This window comes from Tribolium castaneum, chromosome 1 (assembly GCF_031307605.1).
Source record: "Tribolium castaneum strain GA2 chromosome 1, icTriCast1.1, whole genome shotgun sequence".
Taxonomy (NCBI): Eukaryota; Metazoa; Arthropoda; class Insecta; order Coleoptera; family Tenebrionidae; genus Tribolium; species Tribolium castaneum.
Window position 1 is genome coordinate 7,902,175 of NC_087394.1, and position 22,278 is coordinate 7,924,452.

Genomic DNA, 22,278 nt, shown 5'->3' on the forward strand with positions numbered 1-22,278 from the left:
ATCGTTCATCAAAATGTTTTAATATTTTTTTCTATAATAACAAAAAACCGCTTTTTATTCGTTTTTGTGTAAAAATAAAACATTCGTAGTAACACACAAAAGTAGAACTTTTACTTATGGCTGAAATTTTTGTACCTGTAAATTATGTAAAGTAACTCAGTCAGTCTGCCATCGAATTTTGAACTTCTGAAATGAAAATCGTGAACAAATAGAACATTTCTTTTAATTAATAACACAATTTTAGCATATTTTTCAAAAGTTTACTTGATTAAAAATGAAAATTATGAGCCAAAATTCTGTTTTTTGCGATTATTTTAAATATTGTAAGAGGTATATATAGAAGATTTTAATAAAAGTAATAAAAATTGATGTTCCTTTAATAATTGCCATTGAAAAAACAGGGTCATTCCATTTGAAAAATCTGTTTTATATTCACTTTTTAAACATCATTTTCAAAAAATCATAGTAGCTTTGCAATTTGACAGTTGACAATTCTTAAGATCTGAGAAGACCCTTTAAACCTTTGGTCATCAAATGTAAAAAAAAATATTCATTTATTGTAAAGGGTTCACGATTTTAACCCCTGAAAATAAAAATTTGTATAAAAAAATTGTAATAATTTTTTTAACTCATTTTCCATTTTTGAAAGAAATAGTTCATCGAAATGTTTTAATATTCGTTTGTATAATAATAAAAAAAACTCTTTTTATTTGTTTTAGTGTAAGAATAAAACATGCGTAATAACATTAATAAATGCCTAGGCACAAAAGTAGAACTTTTACTTAATGGCTGAAAATCTTTTACCTGTGATATCACTATTGTGCCTTAAAATAATTAAAATAATTGTAACGATAAATCACTGTTCGTTTTAATTTCACGGTGATCTAACGAAACCTCTCCAAATAAATGGCTTCCCGAATTGATTATAAATTAGCGTGTGATCCGACCTCAAATCGTGATATTTTTAAAATTAAAACTGGAGGAAAAGAGGACATGTTTCTATATCCATCCTCTCTGTGGTAATTTGTTCCTCAAGCGTGTGAAGAGCTAATTTCTCTTCAATCTTCGCAACACCTCGCGAAGGCATATCGTGATAGTCCGGAAGTAAAAACAAACGAGCAAATTTGGCATCTCGCCACATCCATCAGAGCTCATTGCGTAACCCTGCCTCCGTGTAGGTAGTACCAAAATATCTTCAGATAATGTTTGGCTGTTTATACAAACAGATCTAGACGGGAAATTAAGAATATTGCGTCGCTCGGAATCGATTGTTATTTAAAGAATTGATTCGGTTTGAATTTAGAACGCATCGTGGTTTATATTTCAAACAAACTTTAATGTCCACACTGAAGGTTAGTGCGTTTGATGTAAATCGTCTGTGATACGTCTTGAATGTTTATTTCAATGTCACGTCAATCCTAAATGTGGAAAATTAACGATGGGCTCTTACGAACCATGTGGTTCGAGACACAAATATGCTTAGAATCTGCACAGCGAATATTTGTCTGGGTATAAATAAAAATGTTATTGGGACAATACGCTGTGTGCGAGCAAAAATAAAACTCAAATTTAGATTGCAAAAATAAATAAATGTACCTAATGGTGATATCGATCTTTGAATTCCGTGAGATCACATTTTTTTTCATTATTTTTTAAGACTAATTGGTTTAGCGATCAGCTACTTGCTTAATTTTCATGAAACTATTTAAAATTTGTAAGTGTTTGAAAAAAAATCTTAAAATGTTATCATTTTTCAAAATTAAAATTTTGATTGTATTTTATTTTTCTTTTAATATCAGCTCAACATAAAACATGTTTTTTTATCTAAATTAATATCATAGGTTGCCATTTACACAAAAAATTACACACCTAACTAGAATCCAAAAAAAAATCTTTTACCAAATATAATTTTCTGAAGTCTGAAGTCTGAAATTGCTCTAAAATTGGTTTACGTTTGGAAAAGTTGTCGCCACTTATTATTATAATTTATAATAGACTTTTTGTTGTTGCCTTTTAGATTTTTTAGAAATGTAACACAATCGGACCTTAAAAAAATATTCCTTGTCTTTAAAGATAAACTGCAAACCATGTGAGTACGTGTATTTTTGTCTGTAACTTGGCTTTTGTTTTTGGCGGTATGATGAAGCATAATTTGCTCGTGTCAATCATGGAAATTAACAGTTTGTGCAATTATTATTTTTAATGGAATTGTTTATTGAATCTTTACTTAAAATAGATCAATTAGTTAAATAATAATTATAAATAATTCTTGCAGTTTTTAATAGATTTTTCTACTTGTTTTTTTTTCGTTATTATAATCGTGAAAGATTTTTGGTATTTTTTAACGCATGAAGACTTAAACAGTAAACAAAAAGAAAAACAATAAAACACTGGAAGCATACAAAAGTTTTGGAGAAATTCTCTTCGAAAGCCAAATTTTGACACAGTGAAAAAGCCATATCTAGGTAGACTCCAGGTTAAAAATGTTTACCTTACTTAGAGAAAATCAACAAATTTAAACACCGCCTAATATAGGAAGACAAAAATAAAAATATCTCAAAGAAAAAAAAGTTAACTGGGAAATATTTACACTTAAAACCTAAAGTAATTACTTATACGTACTTAAAAAGATTTATTTGGAACTCAAACAGATGACCCCGGCTAATTAAATTTCACACCAAAAATTTTTTAAAAATGATCTCTAAGATTACTTCTTTAGAATCTATTACGTTGTAAAAGCAGCATTGAACAACAGGTTCTTGTAAAACAATGTCAAAAAGGTGAAAATTTGGCATAAATTTTTTGTTGCCTCAAATTTAACCGACTATTGGCATTGTAAACTTTGAAGTAAAGTTCTCAAAAAAAACAAACTTCAGGTAACCAACAGAAAAAAAATTGAAAGTAGGATCCTCGGCCGTATTTGTGAAAACAACCAAGTTCTGTAAATGATTTGCAGTCATAAAAACTTGAGTTATAAAGTAATGTACTATAATAAAATTTACAATTTACAATATAATAAAAAATAAATAAAGAGATCTGGTACAATCACTCTTTAAATTCCCAAAAATGTTAAGCCGACTACAAATCAGTTTTCGGGGCAATAAGATCGAACTTGATATGGAATATATGTTTATGTTAAGAACACTAATTTAATTCGCACGAGAAAATCTAGATCAAGTAGAGCTTTATTAACGCTATGAAGCTTTAAAATTTGATTTTTTAGGAAAAATTTGAATTAAACATGATCTCTAAGATTACTTTTTTAAAATCCATTACATTGTAAAAACAACTATGGGCAGTAGGTTTTTGCAAAAAAATAGAAAAATGGTAAAAATGTGACATAGATTTTTTGTTGTTCAATTTAATGGCCTCAAATTTAACCGACTACTGTAAACGTAAAGTTTGGAACGAAGTTCTCAAAAGACACAAACTTTGTTTAATCGCATTTTTTGACAAAGTTTCAGATGCTAAAGCAGATGAGATTATTGAGATTGCATCTTTAATATTTAAACTTTTGGACAAGTCAACTATCTAATTCACACTGTATAAAAATGTATAAAACAACTATTTGAAAAGGTACGACAATCTTTAAAAAATCAAATTAAATTTAAAACAAAATAGATTTGAACTGGGATATGGGTACTGTGTACTCCTAGGTCATGAATTATGATATTGTGTACAGATGTATGTGAACTCACATCAAAGTAGAATCTCCCCACATTTATTTATTCTAAAAAGCGGCAGTTATTTTTCAAACTACCCTGACAATTATTGATATTTAATTAAAAAAACACCATAAATGCAAACCTGCCAACAGTTAATCAGTAAGTCAATTAAATAAATTTGATATAACTTAAGTGTAAAAAAATATTTGAAGAATTCAGGAAAAAAAGAAAGACTACTCATTTTGTGAAAAATAAGTTTTTCACTCTGGTTTAAATTTTATTAAGCCGTTTATAGTTTTGGTTTTGAGAAAATACTATTGTTGTAATAAGTTTTTAGCAGTGCCAAGGATTTTACAAAACAAACAAAACCTCAAACGTAGGTTCTGATATGTTTATCACCTAAAGAGGATTAAGGAAAGGAGATCAAAAACAGGAATTAAACAAATAATAACTGTCCGTCCCCATTTTTTCCTTAAATGAAGACGGTAGTCAATAGTTCTCAATTTTTTCTTGAAATATTGACATCCCTTGTTTTTCCTCTAGGTATATTCTTTATTTGAAAAACTGTTTAAAATAAATTTTCGATTCGATTTTTGCTTTTCAACATTTTTTGTCTATTTTATTTTGTAAACCTTTTTTCTCCAACTTTTTTCTCTTAGAAAATCTTTTATTAATTTTTCGTTTCGTTGTTTTTCATAAGCTAAATATAAGGTATGTCATTAATTATTTAAACGGTTCCTATTTAATTTGAGTTACTTTGAGGATAGTTTTGTAAATAACATACTTTACATTTTTATAAACTTTGCAAGAAATTAGAGAACATTGAAAGAAACTTAAAGAAAATTTTTGTAATTGTAATTTTGTAATTTGTATTGTATTTTATAGTTGTTTTTGATTGTATTCACTAATTTTTTCAAATGGAATTATAAGTGTCAACCTATTTCTTTATTCTAGAGAAACTTATTGCTACTACAACTTTATTATTTTCTATGTATCTTAATAAATGACTGATATGTAAAAGAAAAAATGAAAATATTTGCTGCTGAAATTTCTCAGTTGTAATTTTTCTCAATTTTTTTTCATAATACGAAACAATTTTCAGAATAATTTTTGTTCCGGTGCTTTTCATAAGCCAAATATGAAGGTATAAGTCATTTGAACAGTTCCTATTTAATTTGAGTTACTTTGTTCATAGTTTTGTAAATAATATATTTTTTATTTTTATAAACTTTGCAGGACATTAGAAAAGATTAAAAGGAATTTGTATTTGGTCTTTTAAATTTAATTTATTTTTTTTGAAAATTTAAAAATGCTGTATTCTCTATGCATTTTGTTACAGGTTTAAGAACAGAAGGTTCTGAGTACACTTCAGAATCTTCTGAATCAAAAGATCCACTTAAACTGGTAATGAACCCACATGGTCAAGTACAAGACATAAATTCATTACGCAAACAAGGTTACACAATCGAACCTGCACTATCGCCTGACGTCTGTCTTGAAATTGTTAAAGACCTAAACTCTCCAAAAGGAAAAGGTACGAACTTTTTTCACCTATTTTTTTTATTTTTACAAAATAATGTGTAAATAATAGGTGCTGAGTTATTTGCTAAACGACGTAAGCGTTCAGAAAAGTGGGTTGTTGGTGAAACCAACGGTACACGACCATCATCTATACCAGATATAGCACTTTCTCCAACACCCATATTGTCACCTTTGCCTCCAATTAGCAGCTTTCCACCGCCAAGTTACTTACCAGAAACTGCAAAAAGGATACAACACAAAGAAAAACTGGATGAAATACAGGTAACCAACAGAGAAAAAAAATTATTTGAACGCAGGACCCTCGGAAAACAATCAATTTCACGAAATGATTTACAGTTATAAAAATTCGAATAATTTATTTTTTATAATAAAATTTATTACAATACAATTAACATTAAAATAAATTTCGGGGCAATAATATCGAACTCGATATGGAACATTTATTTATGTTAAGAACAATAATTTAATTTGCACTAGAAAATCTAGATCAAGTAGAGCTTTTGATTTTGTAGGAAAAATTCACACGCCCTCGCCTCAAACTGGTCAAGTCGCCTTGGGACGCAGCTCTGGAGACTGGATCAGTAGACGCAGCTTTTGAAAATGTACCTCCAGCATGGCCAACACGGGGAAATTACGTAGCTCCTGTTGTCGATTCGTATGAAGCTGCACTTAAAAACGACTCTTTAGCATCATGGACAGGCGCTAGCACCAACGAGAAAGTTTTTGCACACAACCCAGCTTATAACAGTAGCAGTATAAACCGGATCGTTGACAATTTACAAAAAGGAGTAGGAAACGTGGATTTGTACAAACCATCAATGCCGCAAGCTTGGAATTCGTCAACAGCACCAAAGCAACAACAATATGGTAAGAAGGAAAAAAACACTGTATTTTGGTCAAAATAGACATTTCAATTTACAAAAATTCGAAAAACTATTACAAATAAAATATCAAATGTCCTCACCCATCCTATAGGCGCCGACTTTTTTTAATTTTTAATGAGTGCACCACTGAAGTCAGGAAAATAAGTAAAGTGTTACAAACCAGAAAAAAATACATTTTTTTTGGATTTCGTTTGATTTAAAGAAAATTCTTTTGATAAAAAATGTTAATTTATGCAAAAATTTGTATATTTTTTAATAGAGTTAGTTAGAAAAATAAATAGTGTTACAAATCAGAAAAAAAATTTTTTTTGGCGGATTTCGTTTGATTTAAAGAAAATTTGTTTAATAAAAAATGTTAATTTATGCAAAAATTTGTATATTTTTTAGTAGAGTTAGTTATACTTTAATTATTGATCTTTTGTCAGATAATTGAAGTCTACATATTTAGGTGCAAATTTGTATTTTTTGACATAGTTCATCATTTGACTAATAACTTATTCTTTAGAAAAGTTCAATTTATGCAAAAATGAGTTATTTTGACGTTTTTTAATGAATTGTTTATTTTTATTCTATTGAATATGTTACAAAAAACAATAAAATTCTTTCTTATAGGTATTTTAACTGATGCAGAAAATTGCAGAAAATGTTCGAAATTCAATTTTCCAGATTATTTTGTCAATTTAACTTATTTTTCAATGAGAATATTTTAAAAAAAACTTAAATACTTAATAAAAAGTTTGTTACTTTTACAACGATTTTGTTCTTTTAATTAAATTGGTCTTTTTCTGTAAAATTATAGGGCCAAATAAGGTCAAATACGTCAGTTTGTTAGAGAAAAATATTCTTATTTCACAAATTGTACAAGCTCTAATTATGTATTTTTCTGTAATTTATTATAGTTTGTAGTTTCTTTAACTTTTATTTTTTTCACAAGGACTGTTGCCTTTAATAAAAAATTTGTTCAATTTATGCGTAACTAAGAAATTATATCATAAATCGTTCAATTTTGAAAAAATTTTGGTCCGACTTTTTTGTTATTCAATGCCAAAGGTCAAAAATATCGATTTGATGATGCAATTTTTTCGAGACGGTAAGTATTAGGTATCATGAAAATAGGTCGACAAGTGTTGTAGATCAAATAATTGTTTTTAAAAATTGTTCTTATACTTTTTTCCTACGAGTTACCATTCTTGAGATATTGCGATTTCAAAAGCTAAAGAAGTCGTATGCATAATTTGCACACATTTTCGCTTCACTTGTAAACAGTCTGTTTTTAACATAGTTTCCTACACAGCCAAAGTTCGGGTTAAAAAACGTTTTTTGAGTTATCAGTTATCACGAAAGGGGATATGTAATTAATAAGTTTTAGGGGATTGCCTGTATTTTACATAGGGAATTGGTGCTAAAAGGTGCCCTCCTTTAAATAAAAATGACCTGTTTCCGGATTTTATAATATTTTGTTTATTTCTCGAGATATCCAGGGTGGTTCGTGTTAAAATTACTGTATAATAAAAGTAAATCATAATAAATCGTGAAGTATTCTCAGAATCGTATAATTTGTTCTATGCAGAAGTTACTTAAACTAATATTTATGCTTATATTTCGATACAGAAATCTCAAAATGATTTTAGTAATGTTAAGTTTGTTTCAAAATGCACTTTTCGGTTTATATTTTTTTTTATTGGTACAAAATAAAAGATCAACAAAATAACGTAAAGTAATCGTGGATAACTGGTATTTAAAATACTTGCTCTATTTTGAGCACTCCGGCTACGCCGTCGTGCTCGAAAAATCGTGCGTGTTTTAAAAACCTCAATATCAACTTATACTTTAATATAATTTCCGCCAAGAGTTTTTGGGAAGGACAATTATTGAAATTGAAGTAATTCACTGTATTCGAAACTTTACATACAGTGCCTTATAGGCGATAAGATAAAATATTGACGAACTACAAATGATGAATATTTTTTGAAAAGTATTTTCCAAGTTTCTGGTAGTTTAAAAAATGGAAATCGGTAAGTAAGTTGATCAGTAATATTACTTTTTTATATATGTAACTTTTGCTGTCCCGTCCGTTATCGCAAACATAAAATGTTCTTATTTCTGACGTTGTTAAATAATACCAAGAATTTTTAATTTCCACTGTGTAATCTTAGTATTGTTAAAGTCTTTAATAATATTAAAACCTGTCTGAATAAATTTCTTAGAGCTTTTTCAACACACAATTTCTTTGTCCCGTCCGTCATTGTGGTTTCAAAAATTTCAACAGGTTCCACCTTTTACTTCAAAAATAGTTGTTGGCATTAGTTCAACGATTGTTTAACGATAAAAATGTGAGTTTTTTTGTGTCCCGTCCGTAATCAGTTTGAATTTCTGGTTCCTGTTCGTATTTCAAATTTTAAAAATGTGGCTGTAATTGTAGGTTGTAATCAATTTGACTGTCACTAAGTTCCTATAAAGAAAAATTCAATTCTACTGATACTATTTGTAAAAACTGAATATAAAATCTAAAAATTTCTGCAAAGTGTCTCGTCCGCTAAAATGGAATAGCTGATGATCCATTTATTATTTTTTCCAAAACTAAAGACTTTAAGCTTTTAACTTTAAGGTTTCGTACTTTTTATGGAAAGAAAAATAGAAAAAACCGATACTTTTGTCCTTTGGCAGTGAATAACTTTTTTAGCACATGTCGGATCTGTGGGAATTTTTGATATTTTATGTGTAATAGTACAGTATATTTTTGTCTATTTTGACCGAATTGCTCATTTTTTGGCGCCTTGCAAATTACTTAACGCTTCTGCTTCGACACAGGTAGCATCAACCTTGCTTTAACTAACATCATTAAATCATCAGCTCTAAAACAGGAAGAGAGGCCAAAATCGCCCTTTCCAGAAATACCAGACATATCAACCACTCCCGAAATTTTACTTGATACTTCCAATATTACAAAAATAACGCGTCCAGTAACTCCCTCATTTCTACAACCCAAACCTGACCCAAAAAAAGAAGCTGAGGAATTACTAAAACAGAAAAAAGCCGAAAGAGCTGCTTCACCCTTTCCTGCAATTCCAGACATGTCCCTAGATCCCGAATTATTGCAAACAGATGTTTCAAAAGTTCAGGAAAAACGACCGGTTTCGTCACTACGTCCCTCTTCCCCATTCCCGGCAATTCCAGATGTTACCCTAAATCCAGAAATTCTGGAACGAGACGTTGTTAATATTAGGACAAGTCCGCAATTGCTTCAACTTGCAGAAAATCAAAATGCTAACGGAAATGACGAAATTTCCGAAAATCAGGACTTGGAACATAAAGATGAAACAGCACCTGTTCCCTTTCCTTCAATTCCAAATATTTCCAAATATTTGGCAAAAAATCAGGACTCGTTCATTAAACCCATACCTTTGAAAAAATACGAACCAATTTTTATGGACAAAAAATACGTTTTGGATGACGCTCCAAAAAACGTGGAGGCGCCGCCTTTAAAACCAGAGTTTAGATTTGCTCTCCCTGAGCAGAAAATTGTAGAACAAAGTTTCACTTCAGCCGAGGATTTTAGAACAGTTCAGTCTGAAATTTTTGAAAGTCAGGGACATTTCAATGCGTCTAGATCCTGTTCTCCGTTCCCTGTCTATGTACCAAAGAGTGAACCACCAGTTGTGGAAAAAAAAGACACACTTGAATCCCCCAAAAAAATCGTTGTGGTACAAGAGGTTGAAAAAGAAGAAAAGAACCCGAAACATGAGGAACAGATGAGGAAACTGGCATTAGCAGCTAATAAGGAAAAATCCGAAGTGATGAAGTGCCAAAAAAGTTGCTTTACTGAACTGAAGGAAATACAAACGGCCTATGATCAGTACGAAATGACACGGCAGGAAGACAACGAAATCACCAAAATTTTGCAAGACATGAAACGGACCAGAGAAGGCCAGATAACAATAAGTGAGCCTGAAAAAAATGATGAAATGTTTTTATCGACTCAAATTTTGACGAAAGACCAAGACCAAGAAAATGTTTCAGTGAAAATCGAATCTGAAAAAACTGATCAAATGTTTTCATCCAATCAAGAAGTTTTTACCAATAAAGCACAAGACCAAGAAAATGAAAAAACTGATGAAATGTTTTCATCTACTCAAAAACTTTTTACCAATAAAGTCCAAGACGAGAAAACTGTTTCAATGAAAGTTGAACTTGAAAAAACCGATGAAATGTTTTTATCTACTCGAGAACTTTTAACCAATAAAGTCCAAGACGAAGAAAATGTTTCAATGAAAGTTGAACCTGAAAAAACTTCTACTCGAGACGTTTTTACTGAAGACCAAGACAAAGAAAATGTTACACTGAAAGTTGAAAGTGGAAAAAGAGAAGAACAAAACAGTAAAATTGTCGAGAAAGCAAAAAACCAGGAACCAAATGATGGTGGCACAAAAAAACGTAAAAAGCCCCCTGAAACCATAATAGGAGCTCGCCCTATTTTTGGCCAATTGGACATCAACAGCGAGTTCCAGAAAGCTTTCTCAGGCCGGCAAAAGTCAATTAAGGACAAGAGATCAAAAAGTGTGAAAGTTGAAACGAGTGAAAATATAACAGAAGAAAAGACTTCAGACCAGTCGAAATTATCGACTCAGTTTACTAATAGCGAAGTTGCTCAAGTGGAAACCTACCGTCCAAGTAAAAACGACGAGATTGAAGCAATTTATTATCAACAAGAACGGGAATACCATGTTGATTACCAAACTGTTCAAGAATTGGTTTATCCTGAAAGTGCTCCTGTTTGTATTCCTGGTCCTAACACTTTTATTCAACAGTTGACTGAAATCAAGTCAAACTTGCACCACCCTCAACCACAAAACGTCCAAAAAAACTCAAACGAGACTGACGATGAAGACTATCAGAAAATTCCGGTCAAGTCCTTGATCAAAAATTTTGAGCAGTCGTCGATGCCGGTTTTACGCTACAAGCAAATCCGGGCACCGTCTCCAAAAGTGGTGGAAAAGTTGAGTAAAGGGATGCAGAACCAGGAGCAGTTTCTCAAAGCCGCCGAACAGGAATTTGACAATTTGTATTATGTGGCAAATGCTAAAGTTGAAACGAAATATTATCCCTTGGAACAACCGAAAAATTTGGTGCAGTCCGAAAATAGTTCCTTTTGTAAATACACTTCCCAAAAGTCCCAATTTCAGGCGTCGGCTTTTCGGGAGGAGAGTGTGAAGAGTGGAGAGGAAGGCAAGCAGAGTGGTGTCCCTTTATGTCTGGTTTATTTTGTGAATTGTTGTGCACTGTGTTCCTGGTTCGCGCAAAAATACATATTTCTATTTGAGTAGAAAAAATATTTTTGATACCTTGAGTTTAGATTTTTTGAGTTTAGATTAGTTTTTCGGAGAATTACGCATACCAAGTTTTGGAACAATTTTTTTTAATAATGCAAGAATAGTTCTGAAAATTAGCTACAACTTAAAAAACTCGAAAAATTTATTTGTAAAGTCATGCAGGAATTTTCTTTTTTGGTTGATAATTGATATTTTTTTTTGAACACTTATTAGATCAGTTTTTTGAGTTCCGACTCAAAATGTGTTTCATTAGAAAATATCAGTCTAATTTTGATTTAAAAATAAATATTAAAATATATTTTGTTCATTTGGTACAACATTAGTACCGATGTAGATAACTTTATAAAAAATAATCGCAACTCAAAAATGACACGGCTAAATTTTTTGTGAAAATAACTCTACAAGTAAAGTCAAGCTATTAAAAATTTTTAGAGGGTTGTTTTTAATTCAAAAGGAATAGGTGTTACGATTTTAAAAAGTACACTTGTCGATAAAAAATGACCTGTTTCGATGTTTTTTATTTTCTGAGATACATGTTTTAAATAATCACGTTGTATTAAAATTTGAATCAAGTGGAAGATAAATGTTTTCATATTATTACTGCAACAATATAGTTTAATTGTTTTTCTGTTTAAAATTAAATATTTTTTGAGTAATCAGTCAGTAGACACTTAACTGTTGATGTTTTAGGAAGATAATTTCAAGCGCATTTAGATGCAAAAATAAGGGCGTTTCATTAAAAAATAAAGTGAACTTTTAACTCAACTCTTTTTTAACTTTTAAGAAACTTCTTAATTTTTTTAGTCTGTTGTCTAAAACGCTCTAAAAAATTGTTTAAATCGCACCTAAAATTTTGTACCCCAATGATTTCCAGTGATTTCCTTAAGGTTTTTTTCTATTTTTAAAATTATTTATTATGATTTCTCCTAATTTTTCTTAGTTTAGGTGCACTGGATTTTTAAAAAGAGGTGTGTTTCCGACAAAAAATTCGAATCATCTCCACAACTTAGCAAATATCAACAGTTTAGCTCAAAAACAACAATATTAAAACACAAAAAAAATATTTCAAAAAACACCAAAAAATAGAAAATATGAGGTGTTTTTATTTAAAAACAATGAAGGCAATCGCCAATCAATTAATTACCTAATTAGTTTCTTAAATAACTATAAATTTTTTGTGGGTGCGGTTAAAATAAGACTGCAAAAGTTGATAGTAATTTTTTGAGTAATTTAAATTAATAATATTGAAGATCTAAAAGTTTGAATAATTGGTGATAATTTTGTGACAACAAAAAATAGTCCATGTTAAGTGTTCAAACTTTTAAGCCGGTTTACAGAAGCGCCATTAATTTAATCAACAATTAAAAGCGTGATTAACTGATCACGTGACCAAATGGAAACAATTTCATTGGTCTATTTGCGTTGTTAACTTTTAACAACGAATTAAAATTTAATGACGGTCTTTCACTCTATTAAATTTAATTAATGCTACCAAATTTTTTTCTTGAAACAAAAAAAATACTTTGCGGTGTAGACTTTTTAAAGAGTTAGATAATGATTATACAAATAATAAACTGTTATAGAAGAAGAACTCAAAAAAGATAAGTTACCAATTAGTAGACATTTAATTGTTGATGTTTTAAAAAGGTAATTTAAAGGCCCCCTAGATGCAAAAATAATGATAGGGTGCTCCATTAAAGAAATAAGTTAACTTTTAACTCTAGCGCTTAAAATTTTGTGCACCAATGATTTCCCGTGATTCCCTCAAAATTTCTTTATTTTTTTAAAATTATTTATCATGACTTCTCCTAATTTTTCTTAGTTTTGGTGCAATTAATTTATAAGAAGAGGTATGTTTCCGACAAAAAAAGTTAAAGTATCTCCACAACTTAGCAAATATCAACAGTTTAGCTCAAAAACATTAGTATTAAAACATTAAAAACCAAAAAATACACCAAAAAACACCAGACAATACAAAATTTGAGGTGATTTACTAGAAAACAAGTTTGTATCGCATTTCTGAAACAATGAAGGTGATTAATTAATTAGTTTATTAAATAATTATTAATTTTTTGTAGGTGCGGTTAAAATAAAACTATACAAAAGTTGACAAGTTTTGAGTTATTTAAATTAATAATGTTAAAGATCTGAAGGTTTGAATAATTAGTGATAATTTCCTGACATCAAAAAATATTCCGTGTTAGATGTTCAAACTTTTAAGCCGGTTTACAGAAGCGTCATTAATTTAATCTACAATTAAATGCGTGATTAACTGATCACGTGACCAAATTGAAACAATTTCATTGGTCTATTTGCGTTAACAACGAATTAAAATTTAATGACGGTCATTTACTCTATTAAATTTATTTAATGATACCAAATTTTTTTCTTGAAACAAAATAAAATACTTTGCCATGTAGAATTTTTAAAGAGTTAATGGTTATACAAAAAAAACTGTTATAACAGAAGAATTAAAAAAAGATAAGTTAGAACAATACCACTTTACAGAAAAAAAATTTGGGCTATTCAAACACCAAAAAATTAAGCCTCTGGAATTGGAAATAAAAATTAAAGAACAGATGTTAAAGAATAATTATTTAATAATTTAATTTAATTTTTTTAATAACCTACCAAAATATTCTGTAATTAAATTTTTGTACCTTGGTAGAAACTTCTTTTAGTAAATTTTTATGAGTTGTATTGGCAGTGCTGAGCTGGGTGTCATCAATCATCACTGTAATTTTGTGTGTGATATGTCAACAGCCTCAAGTCGTTTATTGATAAAGCCCGATTAATTAACAAAAATAGGAGGAAATAGTTTGAACAGATTTTGATAAGTTAAACTAAACAAAAATAAACAACAAAAATAGAAAGTAGAAAAAATAGTATATTACACTCGTGTTATAAAACTTAATTGTGGCACTCCTTTGTCGTGCTCTAAAACCATTCGTGCCACAATAGAACGCTTTATAAAACTCGTATAATAATATACTCTTTTTCTATTGTTAACATTTGCGTTAGAACAATGCCATTTTACAAAAAATCTGTTGAAAAACCAAAAACATTATGCTTCAGAAATTGGAAATAAAAATAAAAAACAAATGTTAAAGAATAATTAACTAATCTTTGTCATAGCCTATCAAAGTGTTCTGTAATTAAAATTTTTCTAATATTAGCATTTGCGTTTTCTTCAAAAAAATGTTCGTTCTCTAAATCGTCTGTAATAGATTGTATTTTTCACAAATTTAAAAAATCTTTGAAAAAAACTAATTCGTAAATTTGGATGTAGATATTTTTTTCATATTGTAGTTTTTTGTCATTACAACAATCACACGTCATGATCTTTTCTCTCAAAAGACAAACTTCTGCTTTTAATTACGTTTCGTCATTCATGATGAGTTGCAAATTTTTTATTACATAACATAACTGATTAAGTTAGAGGAGCGGAAATTATATCTTTAAACTTAAAGGAGCATTAATTTTTAAATGTACAATTAAAGTGACTATGACAAAATGAAAAATTTAATTTTTTTCTGAATTTTTATGTAGTTACTTAAAACCTTCAAAATTGACAAAGTTAAAGAAGCGAAAACTGTACCTTTAAACTTAAAGGAGCATTAATTTTTAAATGTACAATTAATGTGATTATGTCAAAATGTAAAATTAAATTTGTTTCTGAATTTTTATGTAGTCACTTAAAACCTTCAAAATTTACTAAGTTAAAGGAGCGACAACTGTTCCTTTAAACTTAAAGGAGCATTAATTTTTAAATGTACAGTTAAATTGACTATGACAAAGTAAAAAATTAAATTTATTAATTTACCTACCAACTTTTGCATATATTATTTTTGCAGTCACCACTATAAAAATTAAAGTGATTTAATCATAAGATTCATAAGTATATAAAATAGACCAACAACTTGCAAGTTTTTCTATTCAAAACTGGTTTTTAATCAATTAGTCATACTTTATTATGCTCAACTATTTATTTATTTATTTTTGCGCGGGCATAAGTCTTTTTTCACACGCAATAATAATTTTCTATGTTAACAAACACGTGCCGTTTCAGGCTCTAACACACTTCCAAGATCGAAACCAAAACCACCACTTTCACCAAGTTTCAAGCCAAACGTGGTCCCCCAAGTGTTTGTTCCTAAAGAAACCAACAGCCCATTACCGGACTTGCATACTCCAGCCTACAACGCACAAAGCGTTTTCTCCGAACCTTCAGCAATTTCCCCCTCACAACCATCGCCAAGAATCAACTTCAACTCCTTGCAAAACTACAACACGGCACCGAGAGGCTGGGGACAAGTCCAGAGCTACTACAAACCCATCACTTTTGATAAACCTTCAACGCAATACTCAGACTTCTAATAATACACGCACACAAATTATGTTTTGTTATTTATTGCTGTTACTGTATAACTGTGACATTTCGCCTCAATCTCTTCAGGGATTGCGGGTCGAGATGCGTGAATTTAGACGTTATCTTCGTTAATATTTTATGTATATATGATTGGTACTAATATTAGATTTAGAAAATCAGTTATGTTATAACAGATATTGTTCGGTCTCAACAACGGATTGAATAATGAGGATTTCAAATTTGTCAAACAATAAATAGAAATAGTTTTGCTCTCTGAACCGAAGTTTTCTTACGCTTCTTCTCCTCTAGTAGTGTAGTCTTTGATAATATCCATGATTGATAACACAGACCCGGTAATAGCTCCTGCAAAAGCCAGAACAATGATAAACGCATCCTTGAAGATTGTGAAAAAAGTGAGTGATCCACACATCATTGCCAGATCAAGCATTGCTGGCACAAGTAGTGCTAAAAAAGATCCAGTCAATGCTCCAATCAACGAAATAAATGATCCCAAATTTGCACTAACATTGGCTATGGCGTCTGGAAAGTACAATAAATAAGACCACATTACAATAAACATGATAATAATAAACATACAAGTTATAAGAACAGCTATTGATCTGTAAACGTAGATTATCAAAGTTGGGTGATTGAAAGGTCCCCATTTTTTGTAAAATCTCGGGTAAGCAATTTCGAAAGGAATGTACATGTGCAAGGCAAATGTAAACATTACGCCAAAGCAGATCAGGATTTTCGTGGCGATAGCAAGTCTGAAAAAAAATGTAATAAATTAAGTACGCGGAACGTTAAAAAAATTAAGCAAATAATTAACCTTATTTTAATTTAAATAAAAAAACGTGAATATTTTTCGCGAAATTTGGTATACATACGCAAAAGAAAACTCATTTCTTTTGTTGTTTGGTAATTAAGGCCTTACTCAAGTTTTACAATCGCTGAAAGAGCTAAACTTTCCGTAAACAAAACATTGGAGAAATAAGTTAATAGCTTATTTGGTGTTTTTTTTTTAATTATTTGTTACCTACTTGTTTTTTTCATTTTAAAATATTGCTTTACTGATTAATAACAATCTTTATCGTCGTGTATAATAATTTTTTTTGAGGCAGGATTTCAACTTTTATTTATTATACCCGACGATAAAGAGATGGACTTTATTCACGAGTAGATAAACAATCTTTAACGTCGTATATAATACAACATGGTTTTTATGTCAGGATTTCAAGTTTAAGGAAAAATAGTTATTGTTATCCGTTAGTCCCCCAATTTAATGTGTTGGAGTTTGTAAAGTTAATAGAATAAAATAAATTAATAGTTTTAAACTCTTGCGGCTAGAGTGCTATTTTATCTACTCAAAAAAGTTGATAAAAAAATAGTTTAACATTTGTGTTGTAGAAAAAAGAAGTTAGTTTGGTAGCACAATAACACAACAATAATTTGTTAAATGATTTGGGTAATTTGCACTAACATTGAAATAAGTTGATGTTGAATTATTTCCTTATAAGCTAATCAGGGAATGTTGTAAGTCGCTTTGTTTGTCAAATCGGCGAATGATAACTTATTTATTTAAGTTTTCGGTTAAAATAAGGCAGTTTCAACGAATTCATAGTTATTTATCTCACGTGTATAGAAATTGCCTTTCAAATAAGGAAGCTTTAATATTTTTTGTAAAAATAACTCAAATAAAAACAATAATCAATAAGTTTAAAAATTTTGTTATTTTTTTACTGATGGGTAAACTAAGAATTGGTTATACTAGACTAGACTTACAAAATTCAAATTTTTGTTACTTCTCGTAAAAAATCATCGTTTTTATTTTACCTTTTGCTTTTATTTGCAATTTTCTCGAAAACTATTAGTCGGAGGACAATGATTTTTTTTTTGAAAAAGATAGATAACTTAAAGAGTTTTCCAACGATAATGAACCTCATAGAGTTATCTTTAATAATTCCGGAGTTATTACTCGATAAATGTTCCGGGTACCAAAAATTGACAAAAATCAAACATAAAAAATCGAAGTAACTGACTTTTTAACACTTTTAACAACTTAAAAGAGTTGTAAAGACATAGAGAACACTAGAATAGAATTTTTTTGCGCTTTGAAGGGCTCTAAATTGTTTTAAAAGCACAGCAGACTGCATAAAACATTCTTCAACGGTAGAGATACCCACCTAATAATTGTCTCAACGAGTGAAATGCTTGGTAACTTATAAAAATTTGCTTATGTTTCTAAAGTTGTGTGATGGTTGTGTGTCACTTAAAAACTTGAAATATCATTTTCCTAAAGTAAATTGAATTTAATTTTTGATTTAAGCATTTTATAAGAGAAGTAAGGCACATACATACTAAAATATTTTGCGGTTAAAAGTCAACTGCCCTTCGTTAAAATAAGCAATGTGAACATGCATGATAATCAATGATTAATGAACTACGCGCCAGAGTACGAAAATTAATTGATAAACATAAACACTGATGAAAAAAATTAACAATTTAAAGATTAAAGATAAAAAAGAAAACAGATAAGAGATAAAAATGTAACTAGAATTAAAAAAATAACACTAAGCGCTTTCGAAAAAATACTTTTGGATATTATACAAGGAAAAATCCCTAATGGAATAGAGATTGGAGCAGATCTTAATTCAATGGTTAGACGTTCATCTAGTAACGTTTTTACTTCAGAAAAGGGTGAAATATTTCATTAGGTATAGCGCTTAATTTTGTCGGAGGATTTACAAGTTTTTTGGCTTCAAAAGAAAAAATAATGTGAATGTAGACTTGCTATAAATATTTTGATTTTGCAAAAAAATATCTTTATTATATTTTAAAGAACAAATAATTATTACAAATTGTATAAAATACACATTAAGTTCTATAGCTACCTTTCTTCAACTACTTTAAAAATATGATCATTTTAAAATTAAAACAAGTCAAAAAAAAGAACAAGTCGTGAACTATTTAGAAACGATTTGGGTGCTTTCTAAGTTTTCTACTAAAAAAAACTAGCAAAAAAGTCCTCGTTTTCTGTTAACCTAAGTTGTTATAAGCCATTTCAAAGAATTATTGGCAAATTTTAAAACAAGAAATGTCAGAAATCAACTTATTTTAACGAAATTAATCGTCGTTTGTGGCCAGAATATGATGATCTCAGCTTTTATAAAGCGACAGATTTTGACTCTAATCCCCATTGATGCCAAAAGTGTGCAAATTGATTTGGAATTGGGTTCAATTTGACTAATTTTCGATAATGAAAATAAAAATGTCGAATTGGAGACAACACTGGGAGATTTAAATGTGTAAAAACACACAATAGTTTTAATTTTATATTTGTTGTTTAAGTTATATCAGAAATCTCGAGCGAAAAGCAAAATAAAATTTTCATTATTGATTATAAGTAAATTCAGTAAATATAGGGGCATTGAGTTGAGTTTGATAATTTAAATAATTTATAAATCAAATCATTTTAGTGAATTATGGTTGTGTATTAAAAACACATTTTCTAACTTATCAATTTGAAAAAAATTCCTATAAATTTTCGTTGGTTTTTGACATAGAGATAATTGTTTGTTTTTTTTTTCTCTTTATATTCAAGGTCGATAAAGAATGAATCTAATTTATTAGTGAGTTGAAATAATTTGGTAAGAAATTAGTAAAAAATTGACATTTTCGGTAAAAATATGAAGATTTCAGCCATTTTAAAGCGATTTGGCAGTTTTTTAGGCAACAAAGTTTTGAAAATCAAGGTACTTTAACGAAATTATTATGAAAATCATATTTTTCGCCAAAAAATTGAGCAATCTGAGTAACTTTATAGCACTTTGTTACTTTTTTAAACAAGGAATTGTTCAAATAAAACAAATAATTTTTAACTCGTACGTAAGCCGTTGTTCTTGGCCTTCATTCCTTGTAATTATCAAAAAGCAACTTATTTTAATAAAACTAGTGCAAAAATCATTGTTTTAAATAAAATTAAATAAAAAATAAAAATAAAATTTAAATTAGAAATATCAACTTATTTGAAAAAAATATGTAAGACAGTCTTAACTCTTGAGCAATTTAAAAGGCGTTTGTCATCATTTTAGACGAGAAAATGTCAAAAATCAATTTTTTTCGACAAAAACAGAAATTCAATTTTAAACCAAAATAAAGCGATTCGAGTCATTCTAAAGCAGTTTTTTCTGTTTTTTTTTGAGCAAAGAATCGTTTGAAATCAACTGGTAAATAAGTCGTCACTTTTTTTAATGAAATTTGGTAAAAATGATTCACGTTTTCTTGGTATTTCTTAGCAAACACGCAACTAATCTACTTATCTAAATAACTTATAATTTTGAACTTATGTGGACAAGATTGAATAGTTAAATAAACGGTAAGTATTTGGTTATGATAAATAGCTTACCCTTCTTCTTGTGGTAAATTGAGGAAAGCACTTCCTTTGACATCGTCTCCCCACATCCAAAAACTGAAAACCCCAACAAGCAAGTAGAGAGCTACTACCACCACCATTGCCACATTTAAAACTCCGAAAGGAGTGCTAAAGGAATCAGGATTTCTCATTTCCATTCGTAATGGTACAATCTGTAAAAAAAATTACGATAACTGGAAAAAAAACTTAAAATTTTTACAAAAGTTATTCCGCTCAGTGCAAATAAAATTATGCCAAAACAGAGCGGAAGCTTGTCGACGTTAGATATCAAAGCTCGGTGAGTTTTCAAGTCCAAATGGATGATTGAATAATACAAGATTAATACAATTCCAATCCACATAATGATATTCGCTATTAAAGACACTGGAGTTAGCAACTTCAGGTTTCCTAGAAAGGTTGAAACCCACATTGGGATTAAAATAAGAGCGAGAATCACGCGGTAATTTTGCTTCCAGTGGTAACTTTCAGCAGTCTGCAAAATTGGAAAATAAAAAGCAGCAAAAATCATATTTATTCACCTCGCCCAGATGTCTAGAAACAAAAATGAAGTAGACAACGCAGAAACCGTACTCTGCCAGAATTAGAAACACATCAGTTGTGATTCCAAAAGCTTTGGAATACTTTTTCAACCATTGAGAGTCACAATCTTCAAAAGTGTATTGCACAGTTTCGGCAAAACTTGGCAGGACAGGAACAGGTTCCTTGTCTGTAATTTTAATACAAGCATTGATCTAAAAATAAATCGTTAAAAAGGAAAATATTGCGTGAAAATTGTACAAGTATGTGTTGGCAGTGCAAATTCACAACGCCTATGAAGATCAGCAACAGTGGGCCTAGAAGCATGCCACTGTTCATGAACCCAGCTCCCATTGCAAAAATTCCTGTACCAACATTTCCCTTAATTGCGTGCGTTAGCGTCTCCAGATAACTACAATTATTTTTAGATTGGGTAAAGAAACGTGAAACAATCCTACTGTGTTGGCTTTTTGACTCCGGTTACATTTGCACCACGTACCACAAGAAAAGGTCTAAAAGAAACATTTTGTCCTTATAAAGTTACAACACACTAACTGACCTTGTTGTTTCCTGTTCTTGAGATTCCATGTTACATTTTATTAGACATTTTGTAAAGAATAAAAAACAATTGTAAAGTGACAAATTTTAAAATTCAAGGTATTTCACCTTGACTACTTGATTGCTGTGAAATAAACTTAGAAAATAAACCAAAAGGGCGTTCTCACAGATCATATAATACTTGAATCAAAATCATCGTAACAACCTTTATTTCATCTAAATTGATCAAGTCATTTGCGATAATTTTCATTTAGGTTTTGTTGATCAACTTTAAATGAACAACTAAATCAATCCCTAAACTGTAGGGGATAATGGATAATGATGATTCAAAAGTACAAATTTTACTATTTTTGAATAAGTGGTATTTTTGGTGATATTAACTATCTTGTTAAAGTGCCTATTATAACATGTGTGTTAGAGTGATCTTCATCTAGTCGTCTGTGAATTTCTCATGTAAAATCAGAAAAAGCCGCTTCATAGAACTAATGATAGGCATTTATAATAGCAAACTTTATCATCCTCTATTTATTAGGTTTTCAATTCGTAAATAAGCATGGGTAAGTGTTTTTTTGCATAGTGTAACATTTTAACGAAATTTTTGAAAGAAATTATTTAAATTTCACAACTGACATATTTGACATTTATTGACAACGGATTAATTAAAAAATCATTTAAAAACACATTGTCACATTGTATAATTAATTAGGCATTCAGAAATAAAATTAACTAGACGGCCTCTGGTGATGACTTTTGAACTATGTCGAAAACAGTAAAGAAATTTTCGTAATTCTACATTTAACTGACATTTAATGAATTGTTGAACAATTTTGCGTGTATAGTGTTAATTACTTACAATAGAAAGAATCACTTTAAAAGTACGTGGTGGTAAATACTACTTGGTTCTGTAGTTTTTCGTGATATAAAGTGTTTATTGTTGGAACTTGAAAGTGGATAAAAAGTGAAAAATATTTAAATTTTG

At 29.6% G+C, this 22,278-nt stretch overlaps 2 protein-coding genes across 13 annotated transcripts in view; one reads left to right on the forward strand and one right to left on the reverse strand.

Annotated features, from left to right (window-relative positions):
• Positions 1-16,068, forward strand: part of LOC656988 (uncharacterized protein) — a 41,656-nt gene extending 25,588 nt beyond the window's left edge. For all 11 annotated transcript variants that reach the window (XM_008196546.3, XM_064359063.1, XM_064359090.1 and 8 more), the window contains 5 exons: positions 5,005-5,199; positions 5,257-5,468; positions 5,720-6,074; positions 8,903-11,317; positions 15,491-16,068. In XM_008196546.3, the coding sequence (XP_008194768.2) occupies positions 5,005-5,199; positions 5,257-5,468; positions 5,720-6,074; positions 8,903-11,317; positions 15,491-15,798 (3,485 nt within the window). In that variant the 3' untranslated portion in view covers positions 15,799-16,068. The remainder of the gene's footprint in view (positions 1-5,004; positions 5,200-5,256; positions 5,469-5,719; positions 6,075-8,902; positions 11,318-15,490) is intronic.
• LOC656901 (proton-coupled amino acid transporter-like protein CG1139) lies at positions 15,816-21,449 on the reverse strand. 2 transcript variants are annotated; one of them, XM_064359137.1, is made up of 9 exons: positions 21,301-21,449; positions 21,200-21,253; positions 21,003-21,153; positions 20,744-20,956; positions 20,425-20,697; positions 20,199-20,377; positions 16,388-16,560; positions 16,317-16,330; positions 16,093-16,255 (listed from the first exon to the last, which is right to left on the reverse strand). In XM_064359137.1, exons 1-9 carry the CDS (start codon positions 21,327-21,329, stop codon positions 16,220-16,222), a joined length of 1,122 nt encoding a protein of 373 aa, XP_064215207.1. In that variant the 5' UTR covers positions 21,330-21,449; the 3' UTR covers positions 16,093-16,219. The 2 variants fall into 2 exon arrangements, with proteins under 2 accessions (XP_064215206.1, XP_064215207.1); XM_064359136.1 differs by having other exon boundaries at positions 15,816-16,330.
• Positions 21,450-22,278: the final 829 nt, after the last annotated feature.